Here is a 22,174-nt window from a genome sequence, read left to right as displayed (position 1 = left end):
AAATTATCGGACAAAAAGCAAAACGGACAAAAAGCAACGGACAAAAAGCAAAAGTATCGGACAAAAAGCAAAATAATCGGACAAAAAGCAAAAGCGGACAAAAAGCAAATCGCGGACAAAAAGCACCGTATCAATCGACCCACTCGTGTTAATAGTTCAGATCAATAAAGGTTAAAAGCCAAACAATTATAAAGTTGAAGAGCATAAAAAGAGTTATCATCCCTTATCTTGGTAACTATAAGTTGATAAATGATCGGTCTAGTTCTTTGTGTAAATTTGGAAAGTTTGAGGCAAACTCTGGTTACTAGTAATTTTCTTTATTGGAATACTTAAGACATTTTGTGTCGATGTCAATGTGGTACAGATTTTAAGGATGTTTGCTCCTCTTGTTTTTTTTTAAAGTTTTGCCAGATTTTTCTGAATCCTCTGTTTTCATCTATTGACCACTAACCCCTACTTTTCTTTTCATCATTTCATTACATATATAGTTTAACAAGCCATATTGCAAAATCTTATAAAATCTTGTTATTTTTTTTCATTTTTTTTTGGAATATTAAAAGCTGCCTTTTCTTTTAAATAGCTGAAGTATTCATGCGTTGTGAGATTTAAAATATTTTAATGAGAACATTAATTCCTAAATAGGTAAAATAAAATAAAGATCGCTTTGGATGGACTAAATTATATAATTGCAATTGTTAATGATCTGTTTGCAAATATTTAAAAAAGTTGCCGATTCTAATTTAAAATAGTACAATTTTTAGTGCATACACTCGTGTTTAGAAGGCTACATTTATTTATAAATTTATTCAATTAAAATAATTCAGTATTTAATCGTTACAAAAGTATTCAGAAGTCATCATTCATTTAAAAGTGAGCTTATGCAAAATATAAAAATATGCAACGTCTATCCAGTTATTGTACGACCTTATTACTCCCGTAAATTAATTTTAATTCTTTTTTTTCCCATTTCTGTGTCTTAAACTATCACTGACTCCCGTTTATTATTCATACGAATTGTTTTTCACACCTGGAATGGTGAACCGTGACGCCTAGATTTCACTGTATGAAGATCAAAAGATTAGAATTACATAATGCTAATCTTTTAATTACCTTGAGTTTAACTACCCATTCAACATTCACTAAGTGTCACAAAAACAATACACATTTTATTTCCACAGTGCAAGCATATCGTATTGTACGAGCTTTTTTTGGGGTACGAATCTGCCTCTGAAATTATGTATTGAAGATATTCAGACACATTCAACCGTTATTTTTCAAAAATCTATAAAAAGATGTATTATTTCAATATGACGTCATCAACTAATGACGTCATCATAGGAATTTTATAGATAAGCAAGTAAATGCCTACTTCGATTCGTCCAACTCGGGTTAGTAGACTCCGTCGAGGTTAGCCGGCTAGCCGGACGAATAGTACCAGGACTATTTGTCCGGCGAATGTAATGCGCATGTCACTATTTGTGTGTGCGTGTAATATTATCTCCAGCAGCACCAGGGGGTAGCAAATGATTGTAATATTTATTGTTAGGACCCAAAGCTTGTTACTGCTAATTGAACTTGTTGTTTTCTGGATAACGATTAATTAGGGAAAAATCATATATATACTAGTACTCCATATTTTTTACTTCATCTATTATGGCTTTAAATCAATTATATCTGATTTGATGCCCTTCATGATGGGCCTGTTATTTGGGAAATAAAAAAATAGTCTATTCTATTCTATTCTATTCATTGTAAGAAGAGAGAAGAAATTGATTGTAAATCAAACTTGGATCGTGTTTCACTTGTGTATTTTACGTTAAGAATTTGTCTTGCAGAAAAAGGTGCAAAATAACATGTCTCTAGCTGTCAAAAAAAATTATAGATCGAGCTCTTGACATAATCTATATTTCGAGTGAGATGTGGGATAATTTTCTATAATCACATCCCCCCCCCCCCCCGAAAAAAGCGAAAAAAGCAAGAGTTTACAACACTGTTAAAATGTAATTCAGAAATTCTAGATGGGATTACATTTTATTTGTATTTTTGGACAAAATTTTGCACAAATCGCTGTAGATTTAATTTAATTTATAGACCACTCGGAGCAATATGTGTGATGTCATAGACCGTTTGAGACTATGCAGGACTCAATAGAACGTTTGGTACACGATGTAAGACATAAAAGAATATTCGGTGCACTATATTTAAGACACAATAAAACGTTCGGTGAACTATGTAGGATTAATAAATCACAGGTGGTACTATGTAGAACGCAATAAGCTATGCGGTTGACTATGTAGAACGCAATAAGCTATGCGGTTGACTATGTAGAACGCAATAAGCTGTGCGGTTGACTATGTAGAACGCAATAAGCTGTGCGGTTGACTATGTAGAACGCAATAAGCTGTACGGTTGACTATGTAGAACACAATAAACGGCTCTGTAAACTTTGTAGGCCATACCACTGTGTCCATGGCATAGTCCGAGCAGTACACAATATTGAATAGACGCCAGATTAAGTCAGGAAGCGAACAAAGATTCAAAATAAACCTCATTGATATCAAGGTGAATTGGAGTTCAAACACCATAGAGATAATTCTTAGTGAAATGCATAAAACCTTTTCTATATAATAGCAATCGTTCTGTATTGTTTACCTTATCAAAATATTGTTTTAAATGTCGTGCATATTATAAGACTTAAGTATATTAAAAATTTAATTAAAAAGAATCAAGGATTAAAATGGTTATCCGATGGAACACATGAGTTACCTCATATATAATCATTGCATCTGTTGAATGTCGTGAAACAATATTGAAACATCACACGATGAATAAGGGGGTGTGCTTTTTTCAATTCAAACGTTTCTGTTTAGTGAATTTATTTATACTCAATTGTAAGTACAAGATTTGTTTTTAACTATTTTTTGTGGTTGTGAATCACAATCGTTCTCATGTATAATTTTGTACAATGTTAATTGTCTGTATTTTGTTGAACGCCGTTTGTAAAAACCGTGTGTAATTTTACAACATATTCTGTGTCATCTTGCTTTTACCAAACATTCCGTGTGTTATTGCTTTTACAACACATTCCGCGTGTTCTTGCTTTTACAACACATTCCGTATAATCTAGCAAATTGTGAAAAATCATCTCTTTTATTGTTCATTTTGGTATTGAGCTTATTGTTAAAGATATAGATATCAAGATTAAGGAAAGGTCAGTATTCATAGTTAATATTAGCTTTATTTAAGGTCAGTTCAGTAGAACTAATCTCTTTAGTGTACATACTGAAGTCGTCTTCATTGAGAGGTAAACTATCAACCAAATATCTAAAAGTGTTATTTTAAAAATATTTCCATTAGATATTGTTTCGATGGGTCATTACTGATCAGTCATAAATTGTAACTCATGATCTTGATACTATTGACGGATGAAACGTGGCGGGAAGCACACTCCATCCTTAATGATGGAGCAAACATTTGATCATCTTTGTTGTTCAGCTAAGAGTAATAATCTTTTTGTATCAAATATGTTTCAGATGAGTCAACATTACAGGCCTACTTAAATTCTTATGTGATGTTATAATCATATATGTTTTAGATGTACCAACAATGCATGCCTTATCTTACTATATCGCTATATGTTTTAGATGTACCAACAGTCCTTATCTTACTATATCGCTATATGTTTTAGATGTCCCAGCAATGCATGCCTTATCTTACTATATCGCTATATGTTTTAGATGTACCAACAATGCATGCCTTATCTTACTATATCGCTATATGTTTTAGATGTACCAACAATGCATGCCTTATCTTACTATATCGCTATATGTTTTAGATGTACCAGCAATGCATGCCTTATCTTACTATATCGCTATATGTTTTAGATGTCCCAGCAATGCATGCCTTATCTTACTATATCGCTATATGTTTTAGATGTACCAACAATGCATGCCTCATCTTACTATATCGCTATATGTTTTAGATGTACCAACAATGCATGCCTTATCTTACTATATCGCCATATGTTTTAGATGTACCAACAATGCATGCCTCATCTTACTATATCGCTATATGTTTTAGATGTACCAACAATGCATGCCTCATCTTACTATATCGCTATATGTTTTAGATGTACCAACAATGCATGGCTTATCTTACTATATCGCTATATGTCTTAGATTTCCCAACAATGCATGCCTTATCTTACTATATCGCTATATGTTTTAGATGTCCCAGCAATGCATGCCTTATCTTACTATATCGCTATATGTTTTAGATGTACCAACAATGCATGCCTTATCTTACTATATCGCTATATGTTTTAGATGTACCAGCAATGCATGCCTTATCTTACTATATCGCTATATGTTTTAGATGTCCCAGCAATGCATGCATTATCTTACTATATCGCTATATGTTTTAGATGTACCAACAATGCATGCCTTATCTTACTATATCGCTATATGTTTTAGATGTACCAACAATGCATGCCTTATCTTACTATATCGCTATATGTTTTAGATGTACCAGCAATGCATGCCTTATCTTACTATATCGCTATATGTTTTAGATGTCCCAGCAATGCATGCATTATCTTACTATATCGCTATATGTTTTAGATGTACCAACAATGCATGCCTTATCTTACTATATCGCTATATGTTTTAGATGTACCAACAATGCATGCCTTATCTTACTATATCGCTATATGTTTTAGATGTACCAACAATGCATGCCTCATCTTACTATATCGCTATATGTTTTAGATGTACCAACAATGCATGCCTTATCTTACTATATCGCCATATGTTTTAGATGTACCAACAATGCATGCCTCATCTTACTATATCGCTATATGTTTTAGATGTACCAACAATGCATGCCTCATCTTACTATATCGCTATATGTTTTAGATGTACCAACAATGCATGGCTTATCTTACTATATCGCTATATGTCTTAGATTTCCCAACAATGCATGCCTTATCTTACTATATCGCTATATGTTTTAGATGTCCCAGCAATGCATGCCTTATCTTACTATATCGCTATATGTTTTAGATGTACCAACAATGCATGCCTTATCTTACTATATCGCTATATGTTTTAGATGTACCAACAATGCATGCCTCATCTTACTATATCGCTATATGTTTTAGATGTACCAACAATGCATGCCTTATCTTACTATATCGCTATATGTTTTAGATGTACCAACAATGCATGCCTTATCTTACTATATCGCTATATGTTTTAGATGTACCAACAATGCATGCCTTATCTTACTATATCGCTATATGTTTTAGATATACCAGCAATGCATGCCTTATCTTACTATATCGCTATATGTTTTAGATGTCCCAGCAATGCATGCATTATCTTACTATATCGCTATATGTTTTAGATGTACCAACAATGCATGCCTTATCTTACTATATCGCTATATGTTTTAGATGTACCAACAATGCATGCCTTATCTTACTATATCGCTATATGTTTTAGATGTACCAACAATGCATGCCTCATCTTACTATATCGCTATATGTTTTAGATGTACCAACAATGCATGCCTTATCTTACTATATCGCCATATGTTTTAGATGTACCAACAATGCATGCCTCATCTTACTATATCGCTATATGTTTTAGATGTACCAACAATGCATGCCTCATCTTACTATATCGCTATATGTTTTAGATGTACCAACAATGCATGGCTTATCTTACTATATCGCTATATGTCTTAGATTTCCCAACAATGCATGCCTTATCTTACTATATCGCTATATGTTTTAGATGTACCAACAATGCATGCCTTATCTTACTATATCACTATATGTCTTAGATTTCCCAACAATGCATGCCTTATCTTACTATATCGCTATATGTTTTAGATGTACCAACAATGCATGCCTTATCTTACTATATCGCTATATGTCTTAGATTTCCCAACAATGCATGCCTTATCTTACTATATCGCTATATGTTTTAGATGTACCAACAATGCATGCCTTATCTTACTATATCGCTATATGTTTTAGATGTACCAACAATGCATGGCTTATCTTACTATATCGCTATATGTTTTAGATGTACCAACAGTCCTTATCTTACTATATCGCTATATGTTTTAGATGTACCAACAATGCATGCCTTATCTTACTATATCGCTATATGTTTTAGATGTACCAACAGTCCTTATCTTACTATATCGCTATATGTTTTAGATGTACCAACAATGCATGCCTTATCTTACTATATCGCTATATGTTTTAGATGTACCAACAGTCCTTATCTTACTATATCGCTATATGTTTTAGATGTACCAACAATGCATGCCTTATCTTACTATATCGCTATATGTTTTAGATGTACCAACAGTCCTTATCTTACTATATCGCTATATGTTTTAGATGTACCAACAATGCATGCCTTATCTTACTATATCGCTATATGTTTTAGATGTACCAACAGTCCTTATCTTACTATATCGCTATATGTTTTAGATGTACCAACAATGCATGCCTTATCTTACTATATCGCTATATGTTTTAGATGTACCAACAATGCATGCCTTATCTTACTATATCGCTATATGTTTTAGATGTACCAACAATGCATGCCTTATCTTACTATATCGTTATATGTTTTAGATGTACCAACAGTCCAGACCTACTCGTACTCTCTAGAAAATGACTTAAGAACATTATTATATACAACGAATAGTTACCAAGTGTTAAGTCGACCAAACTCATCAGTTGAATTGGGATTGACCTTCACCCCGACAGCTCTTAACTCTCTGGTAAGTATTCCCGAACTTTTGACAGATTGCTTTCATCATTTTGTCGCAACACGGCTAAAAATGAAATACAATTATCACATATTACTTCTCATAATTACAGCCCGCACCGCAAACTAAGATATAAAATGTGTGCCAATTCAAAGGAGAAAACAATGTGTGTTTGTTTATTTTAGTGAGTATGAGACGATGTGTTTGCTTTTGCTTTGGAGATAGAAGGGGGTAGTAGGTTGTCCGAATTTACCTTTATGCTAAACAAATTTGTGCAATCTAAAATCATCATTTAGCATGACACATGCTAAGTGCTTTCGCTTAGGATAAATTGATATTCGCGAACTCTTCTTCACTTTAACTATGAAACTACATGTGTACTCAAGGTAATTGATCCTTTTTGCGGAAAAATAGTGAGGCGCATGTGTAACTCCTAATTTACTCAAAGCATAACTGCTCAATGCAATACTGTTTTTTTTTCAAATTGGATTTTTAAAATTTTTTTTTTTACTTACGTAAGATTTCGTATTATTAAAAGTAAAATAACATAAATATAGATCTACAAAGAAAATTCAAATAGGAAAGTTCTTTATCAAAAATCAAAAGCTCAAACAAATCAAACGAATGGAAAATAACTTTCATAAACCTGACTTGATATATATATATATAAGTACGTCTGAGTCAGTGACAACTCTACAACAGATGTTTCCATCGGATCGCCATCAATGATGGTGATACATGACTGTGTACATAATGTATATACAACTCGTCTAAACATCAACCCAACAATGTTAGATCTGTAAATTTGCTTTCGCAAATTTTTGGTTCTTCCCTCGCCGGGATTCGAACCCATGCTACTGTGATATCGTGACACCAAATCGCCTGCACTGCAACCGTCCCGCTAGACCACACGACCACCTGAGCTCTCAAAAAAAGAGCTTTCGCTGGCCGTGTGTTACCTTTCCTCGTCAGTTTTAATCTAGCATATATATGTTAGCGGCAATAGTTATCAAAGGTACCAGGATTATAATGTGAAATTAGGCATTAAGCTTAAATCCTAGGCAATAAGCTTCTCCTAGGCAGTACGTCTATTGCCTAAATAATGTTATGCATTAGTCTGAAATCCTAGGATTTAAGCTTAAATCCTGAAAAGAAGTGTGCAGGCATAAAGCTTAATGCATGAAATATAAATGCCAGTAAATAAAAGACATTTATTTATATAAACAAAAATATATTTGTTACATAATGACATTATGAGAACTGGAGCCTGTTCATCGAAACTGTTCTAAGATCGGTCCTTTAAGATATTCTAAGGACAGAAATAATGATAATGTTGTTTTTTTCTATGGTCGGGTTGTTGTCTCTTTGGCACATTCCCCATTTCCATTCTCAATTTTATAAAGTTAGGTCCATCTTACCACATGTCTCGGCATGCTCATCGAAGCTATCTAAGGATTATATTAGGTAGGATGTCCTAACCGCTGGCAAATTAAAAAATTGAAATAGTCTCTCAAATTTAATCAACAACTTTAATTTAAAAACCGATTTATTATTAGAAAATAATTATTAGTTTTTTTTTTAAATTAAAGGTTATAACTAATTTTGATATTTTAATTATAGTACTACATTTAAACTCTTTGAAACAAAACATAAGTAAAAAGATATAACTAAGTTTTATATTAGAATTGATAAAATAAATTGTAAAGAGGTAACATAAAACATGTTAAATATGTAATCGCTAACATCATTATATGTTTTGAGGAAGCTGAAATATAAGTGTCACGGTTTTATACTTTAAATTTGAAAAGCAAATCCCGTGCATTTTTCATAAAAATACTGAGTACTTCAACTATTTTATTTTATTACTGCAAATAAATAGTAATTGACCAAGAGAAAAAATCAAATTTTATCAATGCAAAACTACAGGGCCAAGTTTCATCCTAAATATAAAAAAAGAAGATGTGATATCATTGCCAATGAGACAACTCTCCACAAGAGACCAGAAATAAACTCACCAATACAATACGTTATTTATATTAAAACGCTTCAAATAATAATTTTAAAATATGAAAACTTGATAGAAAATTGTGTTAAAATCATTTTGTTATCAAAAGTTATGGAACTGTTAACAAAGAAAATGTACCTATCCAGTAAAAAAAAATGGAAAATGGTGTGAGCAAAAACTCATATCACAATTTTGTTTACTTTTGACCAGTTGCATAAAATTCCAATAAATTGACAACAATGTGTGAACATACAAACAGATATAATAGGTAAAAATGTCAAAACAATACCTAATTGTTCAAGTCTTGAGAGAACGGATAAGACAGATAATTCGCAAAGATTCCCCATTTTACGTATATTAAATACCGAAGCTACAATGACATATAGTAGCCATGATGCTTCGGAAAATTATACATCTACCGCGAGTCTAAAGCCAGTCTTTAACCTTCAAGAGGACCCGAGATCACCCCCCTCCTTTTTTTGTGGGGTTAATTTTTCGGTCTTTAGTTTTCTATGGTGTGGTTTGTTTACTGTTGATTGTCTTTAGATCTAATATTGCCATGGCGTTGTCTGTTTATTGTCGACCATGAGTTTGAATGTCCCTTTGGTATCTTTCGCCTCTTTAATATAATTAATGTGAAGAGTTATGTATAAAGGGTTTTTAGAAAAAAAAACATGTTTATTAATAAAAAAGTGAAAACCAAGGAGGCATTTAAAAAATCATAAGTCAGATAAAAAACAGTGAAACCAAACCTTCGCAAAAAATGTAATGGACGAAAGGATAACAAACATTCATAATAAAACAACGCATAACGCTAAAGACTGTGCAAAAAGAACAACACAACACACCGAGGATGAACTCATATTTTATATGACTTTAAAATTGTATTCCCTTTTCAGAGCATTAAAGATCAAACAATGTCGATGACTGGATATTTTCAATTGGTAAGTTTTCATAAATACTTGTGGAGAGTTGTCTCATTGACAATCATACCACATCTTCTTTTTTTATATTGTAAAGTTTTTAGAAAAATTTGGTTAGTTTTCATAACTATTTGATAGGTTGTCTAACATAATATTTTAAAAAAGTTAGTAAATTGTTTCAATTACTTGTTCAGTTGTCACGATTACTTGTTTAGTTGTTTTAAATACTTGGTCAGTTGTCTTGAATGCTTGTAAGTTGTGTACAATACCTTGTACATTTTAATTCAACCAATGATTACAAAATAGTTGCTTCTTGGGGAAATGTGCGGTGATAACAATTGAGAGATTTTTGATCAACACATTACAACATACAAGCCGCATGGAATCCACACAAAAAATGACGTCCCTTTCACAGAATTTTAATTTTTATCTTTGACGTTGTTCATTGTGATGATAACTATAATAACCCTAATTGTATCTACTCCTGTCACATTGTATTTGTTTATTACAGCATTGGAACGAAGAAAGATTAGCCTGGGACACTGACCCTACATATAATTCAATACCTTATATCTTCAGTACATCTGCATATACATGGCGGCCAACATTATTTATAGCGAATTCGTGAGTAAATATGTCTTCAAACTTAAATATGCAAACGCCTGTATGTATTGAATTGCTTGAATTATTAGTTAGATAGTGTGCTAGTGACCTCATATATACCGTATTACGTCACTAGCACACTATGTAATGAATTTATCTAACCGACTATCTTGACGTGTGAAATTTAGACTAGTGACCTATCAAAATGAGCAAGTCTTCAATACTGTTAGCATAAAGAAACTACTTCCATTGATCCTACAAAAACAGATGCCAAAAATAACAACTTGTTAAGTTTAAATGTGTTTTATAACTTTATTTCAATCTTAAACATCAATTTCTTCGATCGTCTGTAGAAACCTTTAATATTTTTTTTTCATTACCGTTTTGTTTTTATAAAGGGACGTAACACCACTACTAACCGTGTATGAAATAAGCCCCTCCTCCCTTCTAACCTAATATGGAATATAAAGGGACGTAACACCACTACTAACTATGTATGAAATAAGCCCCGCCTCCCGACTTACCTAATATGAAATATACACGGTCTCCACGCGGACGCTTTTAACCAAACATATTCCTAGAAATATATAGGAGGTAAGATAACAACAAATATTCGAATACTACAATGTGATTGATATAATACAACAACTACTTTAAAGACACCATTTAAATGAAATATTACACACATTTGAATCATAATAGTAACGTAAACACTTTCAGTTTTAACTATTTCGATTGCATAACGTTATGTTTAACCTTGACATTTATGAAGTTTAACAGAATTTTATTTTATTTCAAAATATATTCATTTATTTTCAGCTCTAACGTATTATTTCATTTTGTAATGCTACGCTGCGCGAGCAAAACTGCATTTACAAATGCCAAATTGCCAATTTACCCAAACTCTTCAGCGTCAGTACTACATAACGGTTAATACTTAATTATATTCATTACGAGTTATATCAAGCTTTTCGTTCGTTTCCTTATGCTTTATTGATGGTGTCTTCATAAGAAGCACGTGCAGTAAAGAATATCACCTCGCGATTGTTGTTAGCCAATCAAAAGAACGGTTTACTATGAGACATACATTCAACTGTTGGAATTTAACATATACAGGTTCAGCTAGGACATCATATATTGATGTTGTCTTCTTCTCAAGTTTAGACTGAAATGTTAAATTGTAGGATAAAAACAATATTCGAACATTGCAGGAACTCATAAAATGCATTAGAATACGATATTAACAGGAGAAATGCTCAAAAAGACAAGATTTTCCTCCTGTAATAATCGCGTAAAAATAATAAGTATATATTACCCTTACCCTTCCGGAGCACCTGATTGCACTCCCGGTTTTTAGTGGAGTTCGTGTTGTTTCTTATTTATTATTTATAACTGTTGATGTAAATGTCCTTTGGTTTTATGAGTCTTTGTTTACTCCTTGGTTTTGATTGTTATTGTCTTCCTACAACCTAAAACAAAATGTGGTTTCATCGCAAATAAGACAATTTTCCTTTAGAGACCAAATGACGTAGAATTTACTTACTATTAAGAAACCATATGGCCTTTATTTCAATGTGCAAACCCGATACCACACACCAGGCTCTAATTAGTTATCAAAGGTACCAGGATTAAAATTTAGTACGCCAGAAGCTCGTTTCATATACATTAGACTCATCAGTGACGCTCAGATCAAAATAGTTATAAAGCCAAACAAGTACAAAGTTGAAGAGCATTGCGGATCCAAAACTCCCAAAAGTTGTGCCAAATACGGCTTAGGTAATCTATGCCTGGGATAAGAAAATCCTTAGTTTTAAACAGGAAATTTATGAAAATGACCACATAATTGATATTCATGTCCTCACCGAAGTGTTGACTACTGGGCTGGTGATACTCTCGGGGAGGAAACGTCTACCAGCAGTGACATCAGCCCAGTAATGTAAATAGTCATCAAAGATACCAGGATTATAATTAAGTACATCAGACTCACGTTTCGTCTACATAAGAAAATGACCACATAATTGATATTATTGTCAAAACCGAACTGTTGACTACTGGGCTTGTGATACCCTCAGGGACGAAACGTCCACCAGCAGTGGCATTGACCCAGTGCGCCCCAAAATGTGAGATGCAACAATTAGAATGAGATAAATAATAAGGGCCTGGTTTATGTACAGAACAATAAACGAAACACAAGAAAGATACGAATATTGCATATATACTTGTATGGATATGTGTGCATTCATACGGGAGGGTCTAGGTCTAAGAAAATACAGGACAAAAAATAAAGAAAAGTAAAAACTAGGGATGGCAATGAGTACTCGAGTTTTTAGTACTCGGATACTCGTTTGCCTGTAATACATCTTGAGATATTTTCTCTTCACATTTCCACTCACTTTAATTCCGTTGAAATGTCCGCTTCGTAATACTTAATACTAAATAAAATCAATAAAGAACATAACTGTGTTTATCCTGAGGTTACTATTTGTTATAGAAGTACCAACAACGTCCTTTCCTTCCGAGGGAATGTTTTTATGTGCACTACTTATATAAAAAAAAAAGTCAAACAGGTGCAAAAAAAAAAACAACAGAAAAATAATTGCTATTATGATTGGTTATTTGTTGAAACGGCGGTCGGTAATTCGCAGACTCAAAAAACCGTAGAGGAGCAAGCTATGTTTGTAGTACGTTTTTCTAATGTTTATGAAAGGTAATAACAAAAACACTGCAGCACACCTAAAATATATATTTTTCAACAAACGGTTAATATAAGATTCATCCGAGTACTTGTGAGTACTCGAGTATCTTGACCGAGTATCCGAGTATTAAATTTCAGATCTTTGACATCCCTAGTAAAAACTAAACCAAACAAACAAAAACTTGATATGGAGGGGAAGGGGGTGGCTTTTATATAAAGAAAAAATCTAAACCAATACAATTTGGTCGGGTTAACTTTAAGATTTCAATAATGTGTCCTTTACAGAGTTGGAGACCTTGGTATTATAGACGATGATGTCAATATGATGCGAATATTGATGGAAGGCGTGGTCAATTGGGCACAGATGAGGATGATAACAACACATTGTGAAAGTGACATCACATATTATCCTTTTGATGCACAGAAATGTTCCATTGTACTATCTAGTTGGTCTTATTCGAATAACGAAGTCACTATTTTGTTTGACACCAACCCAGTTATTATGGATTTTTTCAGTGAGAACGGGGAATGGGTGTATGCTGGATACGGAACATCCGTATACATTGAGTATAGAGGTGATCAAATTCCTTTCGATATGGCTAAACTACAATTTAAATTTGTTCGTCGACCTGGTTTTATAGCAATGAACATTATATTACCAGTAATTGGATTGGCTATTCTGACTACTTTTGTGTTCAAAGTAGGAGTTGATTCCGGAAAGATTGGATATTGTCTGACTGTGATGCTGGCCTACGCCGTATACCTTACTTTAGTTGCGGATAATATGCCAACAACGTCGGTAAATATATCTGTGCTCAGTAAGTTGATTTTACTATGCTCAATTAAAACGGTAGAATTATCCTTCTATATTGTCTGAATTATGAACTGCTTTAACTTTGCATTGTTTCTCTGTATACTGTCTGAAATATACTCTGCTTTATCGTTGCACTATCTGACATATGTTCGTTATACCTGTATACAGATATACCTGTACACTTCTTTACCCGAACACTGACCTACCTGTACACTTCTATACCTGAAAACTTCTATACCTGTACACTTCTATACCTGACAACTTCTATACCTGTACACTTCTATACCTGAAAACTGATATACCTGTACACTTCTATACCTGTACACCTCTATACCTGTACACTTCTATCCCTGTACATTTCTATACCTGTACACTTATATATCTGAATACTGATCTTCTCTGTAAACTCTGCTCTATCGTGGCACTTTCTGACATATGTTTTTCTATACCTGTATACTGATATACCGTATAGCGGGTTATTTTCGCGGGGTATAAATTTTCGCTTATTTTCGCGGATAGAACAACATCGCCAAAATAAATTCCGCCAATTTAAAAGTGCACATGTAAAGGTATTGATTAAGATTTGAATCCGCCAAAATAATAGCCGCCAAAATATTTCATAAACCTTAATCAATGAAAATCGCGAAATTTTATACCCGCAAAAATAACCCTATATACGGTACCTGTACACTCTTACTTGACAGCTGCTTAGGAGCTTTAACAACTTGGAGCACGTTCAGCTTTGAATCTTTTACAGTGTGTTACCTTTGTCTTCACCATTTTTACTAGGGGCAAATTTACGATGTATATTTATATACATATAGGGAAAAAATAAGGCTGAAAATGCACCAAATATTTATATTCAATATAAATATTCACATTTTGTCTATTACGATATCAAATTGTTCATAATGTTCTCCATAGTATCCTTCATAGTATTCAAACGGTTTCACTGTTTAACAGATTCTCAAGGATATATATCTAAAAGAGGGGCAAAAGGTCTAATTAGACGTACTTGATCTAATGATGTATTTCTGTGTCTGCATCGTACGATCCTTTAAGATAGATAATTTAGCTAATCTGCAATAAATTCAATCTGCATGTCTTGTATATCATGAACTGTGTTACAACTCTATATTCTACTGACGAAGGGAGGTGTACCACTAAGCCACCAAGAGCGGATTTGTTTTAGTTCAGTCTAGGTGACCGAGTGGTCTAGAGCGATGGAAACAGTGCAAACGGTGTTCTCTCGATATCCCAAAGAGGGAAGAACAAAAATTGCTTTCGCTAATTTGCAAATTTTACATTGTAGTGCTGATATTTAGAGTAATTATGAATATAATATGTGTTTTCACTGATGATCCAATGGATAGATTTGTTATAGAGTTGTCGTTTGTTTAGACACAAATTTATATACATGATAAATAAGTTAAATAACAGATAACAAAACCATATAACAACGCCGGCTGCTCGGTTACAGTTGTATAAATACGTTGTAACAACATATGTCTACACTAGTATTATCGAAAATTATTGGCACCATGCCTACTGGAACAAAAGTGTCGTCTTGATTTTCTTGTTCACTCTGCGCTACTTTTCCTTGCAGATATTGACACAAGCGCACAATTTTCTTATATTTACATATATAACTTCTGCCCGGCCACACTTAACGAAGTATTTAACATGTGAATTGAAAATGATCGACTTCTGTATATTTTAATCAAAGTTTTATCGGCGTTTTCTTTAATTTTTCGGAAAAAAATAAAAGGTTAAAAATGTAAACATGATTTCTTTTTAAAATCCATGTCATTTCCCTTTTCAAATTTGACGATTCTAAGGTCAATTCATTATAGTAATAAAATTTTGAATAACCAATTGGCAAACATCGGAAAATTCTGCTACCGTACATCTGCCGATATGTGCCGATATGTGCCGAATGTGTCAAGACAGTAACATACATTTCAATATGAGATTATAGATTGTTTTTACTTTCAGGTCTTTACAACTTACTTGTACTGATAGCTGGGATTCTTTCTATTCCGATAACTCTGTTTATATTAAGATGTCATCATGAGTTCCCACAAAACACTGTTCCAAAATGGCTGTTGTCGACTACTTCCTGTTTTCAAAGGTTTCTCCGTATTTCCAGTTGTTTCTGCTGCAGAAGAAAAGATGAAATATCAACAGAGGTGAAAGACTTTAAATTAAAAACCGTATGCATCGTCAATATAATGGAGAGCGAGGCGAACACAATAAAACCACGTGGTAAACCGACGAACGAGGCGAACAAACAAAAAGCAGGTGATGAACAGGAGCTCAAATGGAACGAAATAGTCAGAATTTGGGATGAATTCTTCTTCACCGTCTATATGTTTTTTGTTATTGTCATAACAACAGTAATGATGATCACATTACTTTATGGATATTATGTTTACGGACAAAATGAGAGTTAATCAGACTGCTTTGAGACGTGACGTCATCAATAACAATACGTCAAGCAGACGTCTATGTGAGGTCATTTCAAAAATAGGAATTCCTGAATTATTTCAATTGTTTTGTCTGAAAGTATAATTTTTGATAACAACAATTTGTTAAAATATTTTCATCCTGTTTATTATAACTATACTATATAAAATAAGGAGATGTGGTATGATTTCCAATGAGACAAATATACACCAGATACGAAATGACGTAATTGTTAGCAACTATAGGCTATTGTATGGCTTTCAAAAAGGAGTAAAACCAATACCATATAAAAAGCTATAAAAGACCCAGACATTACAAGTTGTACTTTGTAAATACAACTGTTTCACAAACCACGCCTCTTTTGGGAAGATATTTAATGTTCATAGATATTTGTTTTGTTTACCTACTGGTTTCCTTGTGTGGTCTGTATGCCTCCTGTCGAAGTGACACAATTTGAGAATGTTACCAGTATAAATACACTAGTATTTACCGGCGAAATTGAATTCTGAGGAAGACGGAAGTAGCGGGAGGGGTATAGGATATAATTTTATAAGAAACTTTATAGTAAAAATGGCACAATTTTAGCCGTCATGTTGCTCTTGTTATAATTAACAAATCCGGTTAATAGTCTAAATCGGTAGGTAAAAAAAGTGAAAACAACACATTTAATAATTTGTTGCGTCCGAAGCGCTTTTCTGGATTTACCTTCACCAGGAACGCTCAAAACCAAACATATGAAATCTGAAGATGTATAAGTACCGAAACCATTGAAGAGCTATATGTCAAAAATACCTAAAATAAATAGCCAAGCTCATCTCAAGCCAACTTTGCCTGTGGGAGTTGAAACCTTAGTTTCTGAATAATTTTTAAATTTATAAACGGATAATTTTGGTAAAGTATGTTAAATCATGTCAGTACCAAAATACTCAAATTCAAGTATCGAAGACAAAACAATCAATTATTATTTGTACTATGGATGTCAAATCGGTGAAAATGTCCTATCAAATATGCGTTGGTTTAACCAAGCGATATTACAAAATTAGAAGCTCAAACACATCAAACAAATGATAAACATGTCGAAATTTGGGTACAGCAGACAACATTATGTTACATTATATTGCTAATCACTATAAAAAAAACTATGTCAAACAAAGACAATCAAAATTGCATTTAGACACTCTATAGACATGTAGAATGTTTTACCTTTCTATTCACTAATAAATAATAAACTATGCCCTATGATATCACAAAGCAATAAATGATATATTTATTGGTTGAATATCTTATAAGGTAAGGTGTAGGCTCATATCTCATCTATCGACAAACTACATGCAACAATAATAAAATTGAGAATGGAAATGGGGAATATGTCAAAGAGACAACCACACGACCAAAGATCACTAAACAGCCGAAGGCCACCAATCTGTCTTCAATACAGCGCGAAACTCACGCACCCATTCAGAATTCTAAGAACCATAGCACGCAAACAGATTTCAAATTTGGGTTGAATGCCATTAACTATTATACATTTAGGCCCCTTTTTAACTTGTAAAGTTGCAAAGCTTGAGCGGGGGCATTCGTATCTTCATTGACATTCTTCTTTTATTTTGCCATAATTCTCTATTCTGTAAGACACACTCAGACACTCTAGTATGCAATATCCCACGTGTTACTTCTCTCTGGATTATTTACTGGCTATACAGACCTCTGCATTATTCAATAAAAGTACAACAAAGATGTTCGGTGCACTATGTTGACTCCAGCAGAACGTTCAGTGCACTAAATAGAACACAATAGAACGTTCGTTGCACTACATGGGACGCAATTGAACGTTTGCATGATGTATTACATAGTTCCAAATAGAACGTTCTGTGTAATATATAGGACTGCATAAGACTAGGAAAACCATTCAGTGCACTACGTACATAGAACACAAAGAAACATTCCGAGTCGGTGCATAATGTAAGACACTACAGATCGTTTGTTGAACTATGTAGTACACAATAAAATGTTCGGTGGACTATGAAATACTCAATATATTGTTCAGAGCATTACGTATTACACAATTAACTCTATGTGTACTATGTTAGAAACATAGATTGTTTGGTGCACTACGAAGGACACAATCATTAGAACGTTCGGTGCACGACATGCTACACAAGAGACCGTTCGATGCACCACATAACACAAAATGGAACGAATAATGCACGGCATAATAAACAAAAGAGCGTTCGATGCATTACTAAGTACATAATAGATGTACTATTTAAGACAAAATAGAAAGTTCAATTCACTTGTTATATAATAATGTTGTGTTTAACATTGACTATGCAAAAATAATAGCCAGGGCGAGAGACAATAGTGCACGACCCGAAGGAGAGTGCACTATTGTCTCAAACCCTGGCTACTATTTTCCATAGCCAATGTAAAACACAACATTAATATCATTATTATACTGACTGTTAACTATTTTGAATAGTGATAGTAGTGTATTTCAATGTCAAATAAACGCCCTTTATGTAACTCTGCATATACATGTATTTATACTGCAACTAGTTGTGTTTATTTCCTTAATATAGTAACATACATGTAGCTATATTTGTATAATGTCAATTTCATCATGGACACTTTCTCCACAATCAGGGGTTCATTAAAGGATGAAAATAAGTTTGACATTTGTGTTACGATTTAAAAAGCTATCAATGTATTAGTTTATTTTTGCAGTATAAAAACAATATAAGGTCAATGTCATAAAAATATAATTTTTTTGTACTCGGCGCAAAACTGAGGAAGGGTTCGGTAGAACCTCGCTCTTCCCCAGTTTATCAGCCTCATATAAAAAAGTTTATATTTTTCTTTCATTGACCTAATACTGTATATATATATGCTGTCTTAAAGAGACTTGATTTTGTCTTATTGGCTACTAGAAAGATTAACAAAGGTATTGATTCAATAGTATGTTTTGAGTCGAAATGATTGATTTTAACTCTGTATTTGAATTGAAATGTTTTGCAGACTACAGTTTAATTAGTGGTTTAAAACATCGTCATTTCAAGCGCACATACGATTAGGCTTATAAGTTCAACACACTTTTCTATCAAAGTAACTACGCTCCGCCTTTGCGCGTGAAATCAAACAATGATTGACGTGAAAATCAATAGTCTATCACAACAGCAATGCATACTATTTTCGCATAGTGCAGTGAAAGCTATATATTTCTTTTAAAAACTATGCAAAATAGAGAAATTTTTACTATAAAAGAACTTTCTTACAGGAAGTATAATAATACTCAATAGACTGTTCGATAGGCTATATAGGACATAATAGAACATTCGGTGCTCTTCGTAGTACGCAATACATGTAGAACGTTCGGAGTACACAATAGAACACTTGGTGCACTATGTTATTCACAATATATCGTGCTAGTGCACTATGAAGTAAACAATAAAAAGTTTGGTGCACTACAGAGGACAATATAAACTTCAACGCTTATTTCACTACAAGCATTAGCCTTTCAAAAAGGGCTAGTCGACTCTTAGCTGATAAAAATGGAAAGTGCTCTCGCTTCGTAGATTAATTCATTTACTAAAATAGCCACGTGCATCAATCAACAAATTTTACCACACACGTGAGGTCACACGTTATGAAGTAGTATATATCGTTTAACTTTGTTGTTTACGAAACTCCAGAAGATTCAGCTATTTATAGATAAAAGTTACCTGTGTACAAATATCATGAATATGCATGATTAATGACCAGGCAAAATCTAATTGCTAAAATAGAGAGGACAAATCCGATACTCTTCGGGATTGAAGGACATTTACTAGGTTTGGATTATCCTAACCAATCAATAAACTTTGATTGTTGACGTCTCGTAATATCTTCCAATCAGGTAGCCAGAAAAATTCACGCACTAACTGTCCATCGTTCAATTCTTAATATCGACTCCTAGGAGTCGACTAGGAGTCGATGGGTCGATAATGTAAGACACAAAAATAAGTTTGGTGCATTACAGCAGACACAATAGATACGTAGTACACAATAGAATGTTTGGTGCACTATGAAGTACACAAAAGATAGTTCGTTGCACTACGTAGGAAACAATTTTAGAACGTTCTGTGCGCTATCGATCTAAGACACAAAAGATCGTTCGGTGGACTATAAAGAACACCATGAACAGTCCGGTGAAATATGTATGACTCAATAAACCATGGGTGTCTATTGATGACATAATACAATGTTCGGTCGACTATGTATGACACGACGGACCGTGCAGTGCACTTCAGTAGAACATTATAGACCGTTAACTGCAGTATGGAGGACACATTCGATTGGTGGGTGCACTATATACGGCGCGGTTATCTCATTGGATATCATATATACCACTTCTCATATTTTTATATAACCGTTGGGTTTATGATATCACAGTAATACTAGTAAATATTGAAAAAAAATTAGTTTGATTGATAGCGTTGAAAAACTTAATTAAACCTCATACCACCCCCTATTGAAGTTTAATCTATTATAGATTACTCGGGGTACTATGTATGATTTTACAGACCGTTTGGGATACTATGTAGAACACAATATGTAAAATGGTTGGTGGACTATGGAAATCAAGACAGACCGTACGTATACAGTGCACTATGTAGGACACAAAAGACCGTTCGGTGTACTACATGTATACTTGTATGTAGAACACAATCGAACATTCCGTTCACTATGTAGGACACAAAAGACTGTTCGGTGTACTATACTTGTATGTAGAACACAATCGAACGTTCCGTTTACTATGTAGGACACAAAAGACCGTTTGGAGTACTATACTTGTATGTAGAACACAATCGAACGTTCCGTGCACTATGCAGAACACAAAAGACCGTTCGGTGTACTATACTTGCATGTAGAACACAATCGAACGTTCCGTGCACTATGTAGGACACAAAAGACCGTTCGGTGTACTATACTTGTATGTAAAACACAATCTATCGTTCCGTGCACTATGTAGGACACAAAAAACCGTTCGGTGTACTATATTTGTATGTAGAACACAATCGAACGTTCCGCGCACTATGTAGGACACAATCGATCGTTCCGTGCACTATATGTAGGACACAAGAGACCGTTCGGTGTCCTATACTTGTATGTAGAACACAATCGATCGTTCCGTGCACTACGTAGGACACAAAGACCGTTCGGTGTACTATACTTGAATGTAGAACACAATCGATCGTTCCGTGCACTATGTAGGACACAAAATACCGTTCCTTGTACTATACTTGTATGTAAAACACAATCGAACGTTCCGTGCACTATGTAGGACATTAAAGACCGTTCGGTGTACTATACTTGTATGTAGAACACAATCGAACGTTCCGTGCACTATGTAGGACACAAAAGACCGTTCGGTGTACTATACTTGTATGTAGAACACAATCGATCGATCCGTGCACTATGTAGGACACAAAAAACCGTTCGGTGTACTATACTTGTATGTAGAACACAATCGAACGTTCCGTGCACTATGTAGGACACAAAAGGCCGTGGGGTGTACTATACTTGTATGTAGAACACAATCGAACGTTCCGTGCACTATGTAGGACACAAAATACCGTTCCTTGTACTATACTTGTATGTAGAACACAATCGAACGTTCCGTGCACTATGTAGGACACAAAAGACCGTTCGGTGTACTATACTTGTATGTAGAACACAATCGAACGTTCCGTGCACTATGTTGGACACAAAAGACCGTTCGGTGTACTATACATGTATGTAGAACACAATCGAACGTTCCGTGCACTATGTAGGACACAAAAGAACGTTCTATGCTTCATGCAGGACACAATAGAATACTCGCTGCAATATGTAGGATATAA

At 33.9% G+C, this 22,174-nt stretch overlaps 1 protein-coding gene across 1 annotated transcript in view; it reads left to right on the top strand.

The window, feature by feature from the left end:
* The window catches only part of LOC139503959 (acetylcholine receptor subunit alpha-1-A-like), a 34,032-nt gene extending 17,669 nt beyond the window's left edge, over positions 1–16,363 (top strand). Inside the window, exons 2-6 of the mRNA XM_071294004.1 lie at positions 6,653–6,801; positions 9,694–9,738; positions 10,229–10,341; positions 13,301–13,833; positions 15,825–16,363. Of these exons, the coding sequence (XP_071150105.1) occupies positions 6,653–6,801; positions 9,694–9,738; positions 10,229–10,341; positions 13,301–13,833; positions 15,825–16,282 (1,298 nt within the window). The 3' untranslated portion in view covers positions 16,283–16,363. The remainder of the gene's footprint in view (positions 1–6,652; positions 6,802–9,693; positions 9,739–10,228; positions 10,342–13,300; positions 13,834–15,824) is intronic.
* The last annotated feature ends 5,811 nt before the right edge of the window (positions 16,364–22,174 follow it).

Source organism: Mytilus edulis, chromosome 14 (assembly GCF_963676685.1).
Source record: "Mytilus edulis chromosome 14, xbMytEdul2.2, whole genome shotgun sequence".
NCBI lineage: Eukaryota > Metazoa > Mollusca > Bivalvia > Mytilida > Mytilidae > Mytilus > Mytilus edulis.
The sequence above is the reverse complement of the archived record's forward strand: the minus strand, read 5'-3'. Positions and strand labels throughout refer to the sequence as shown.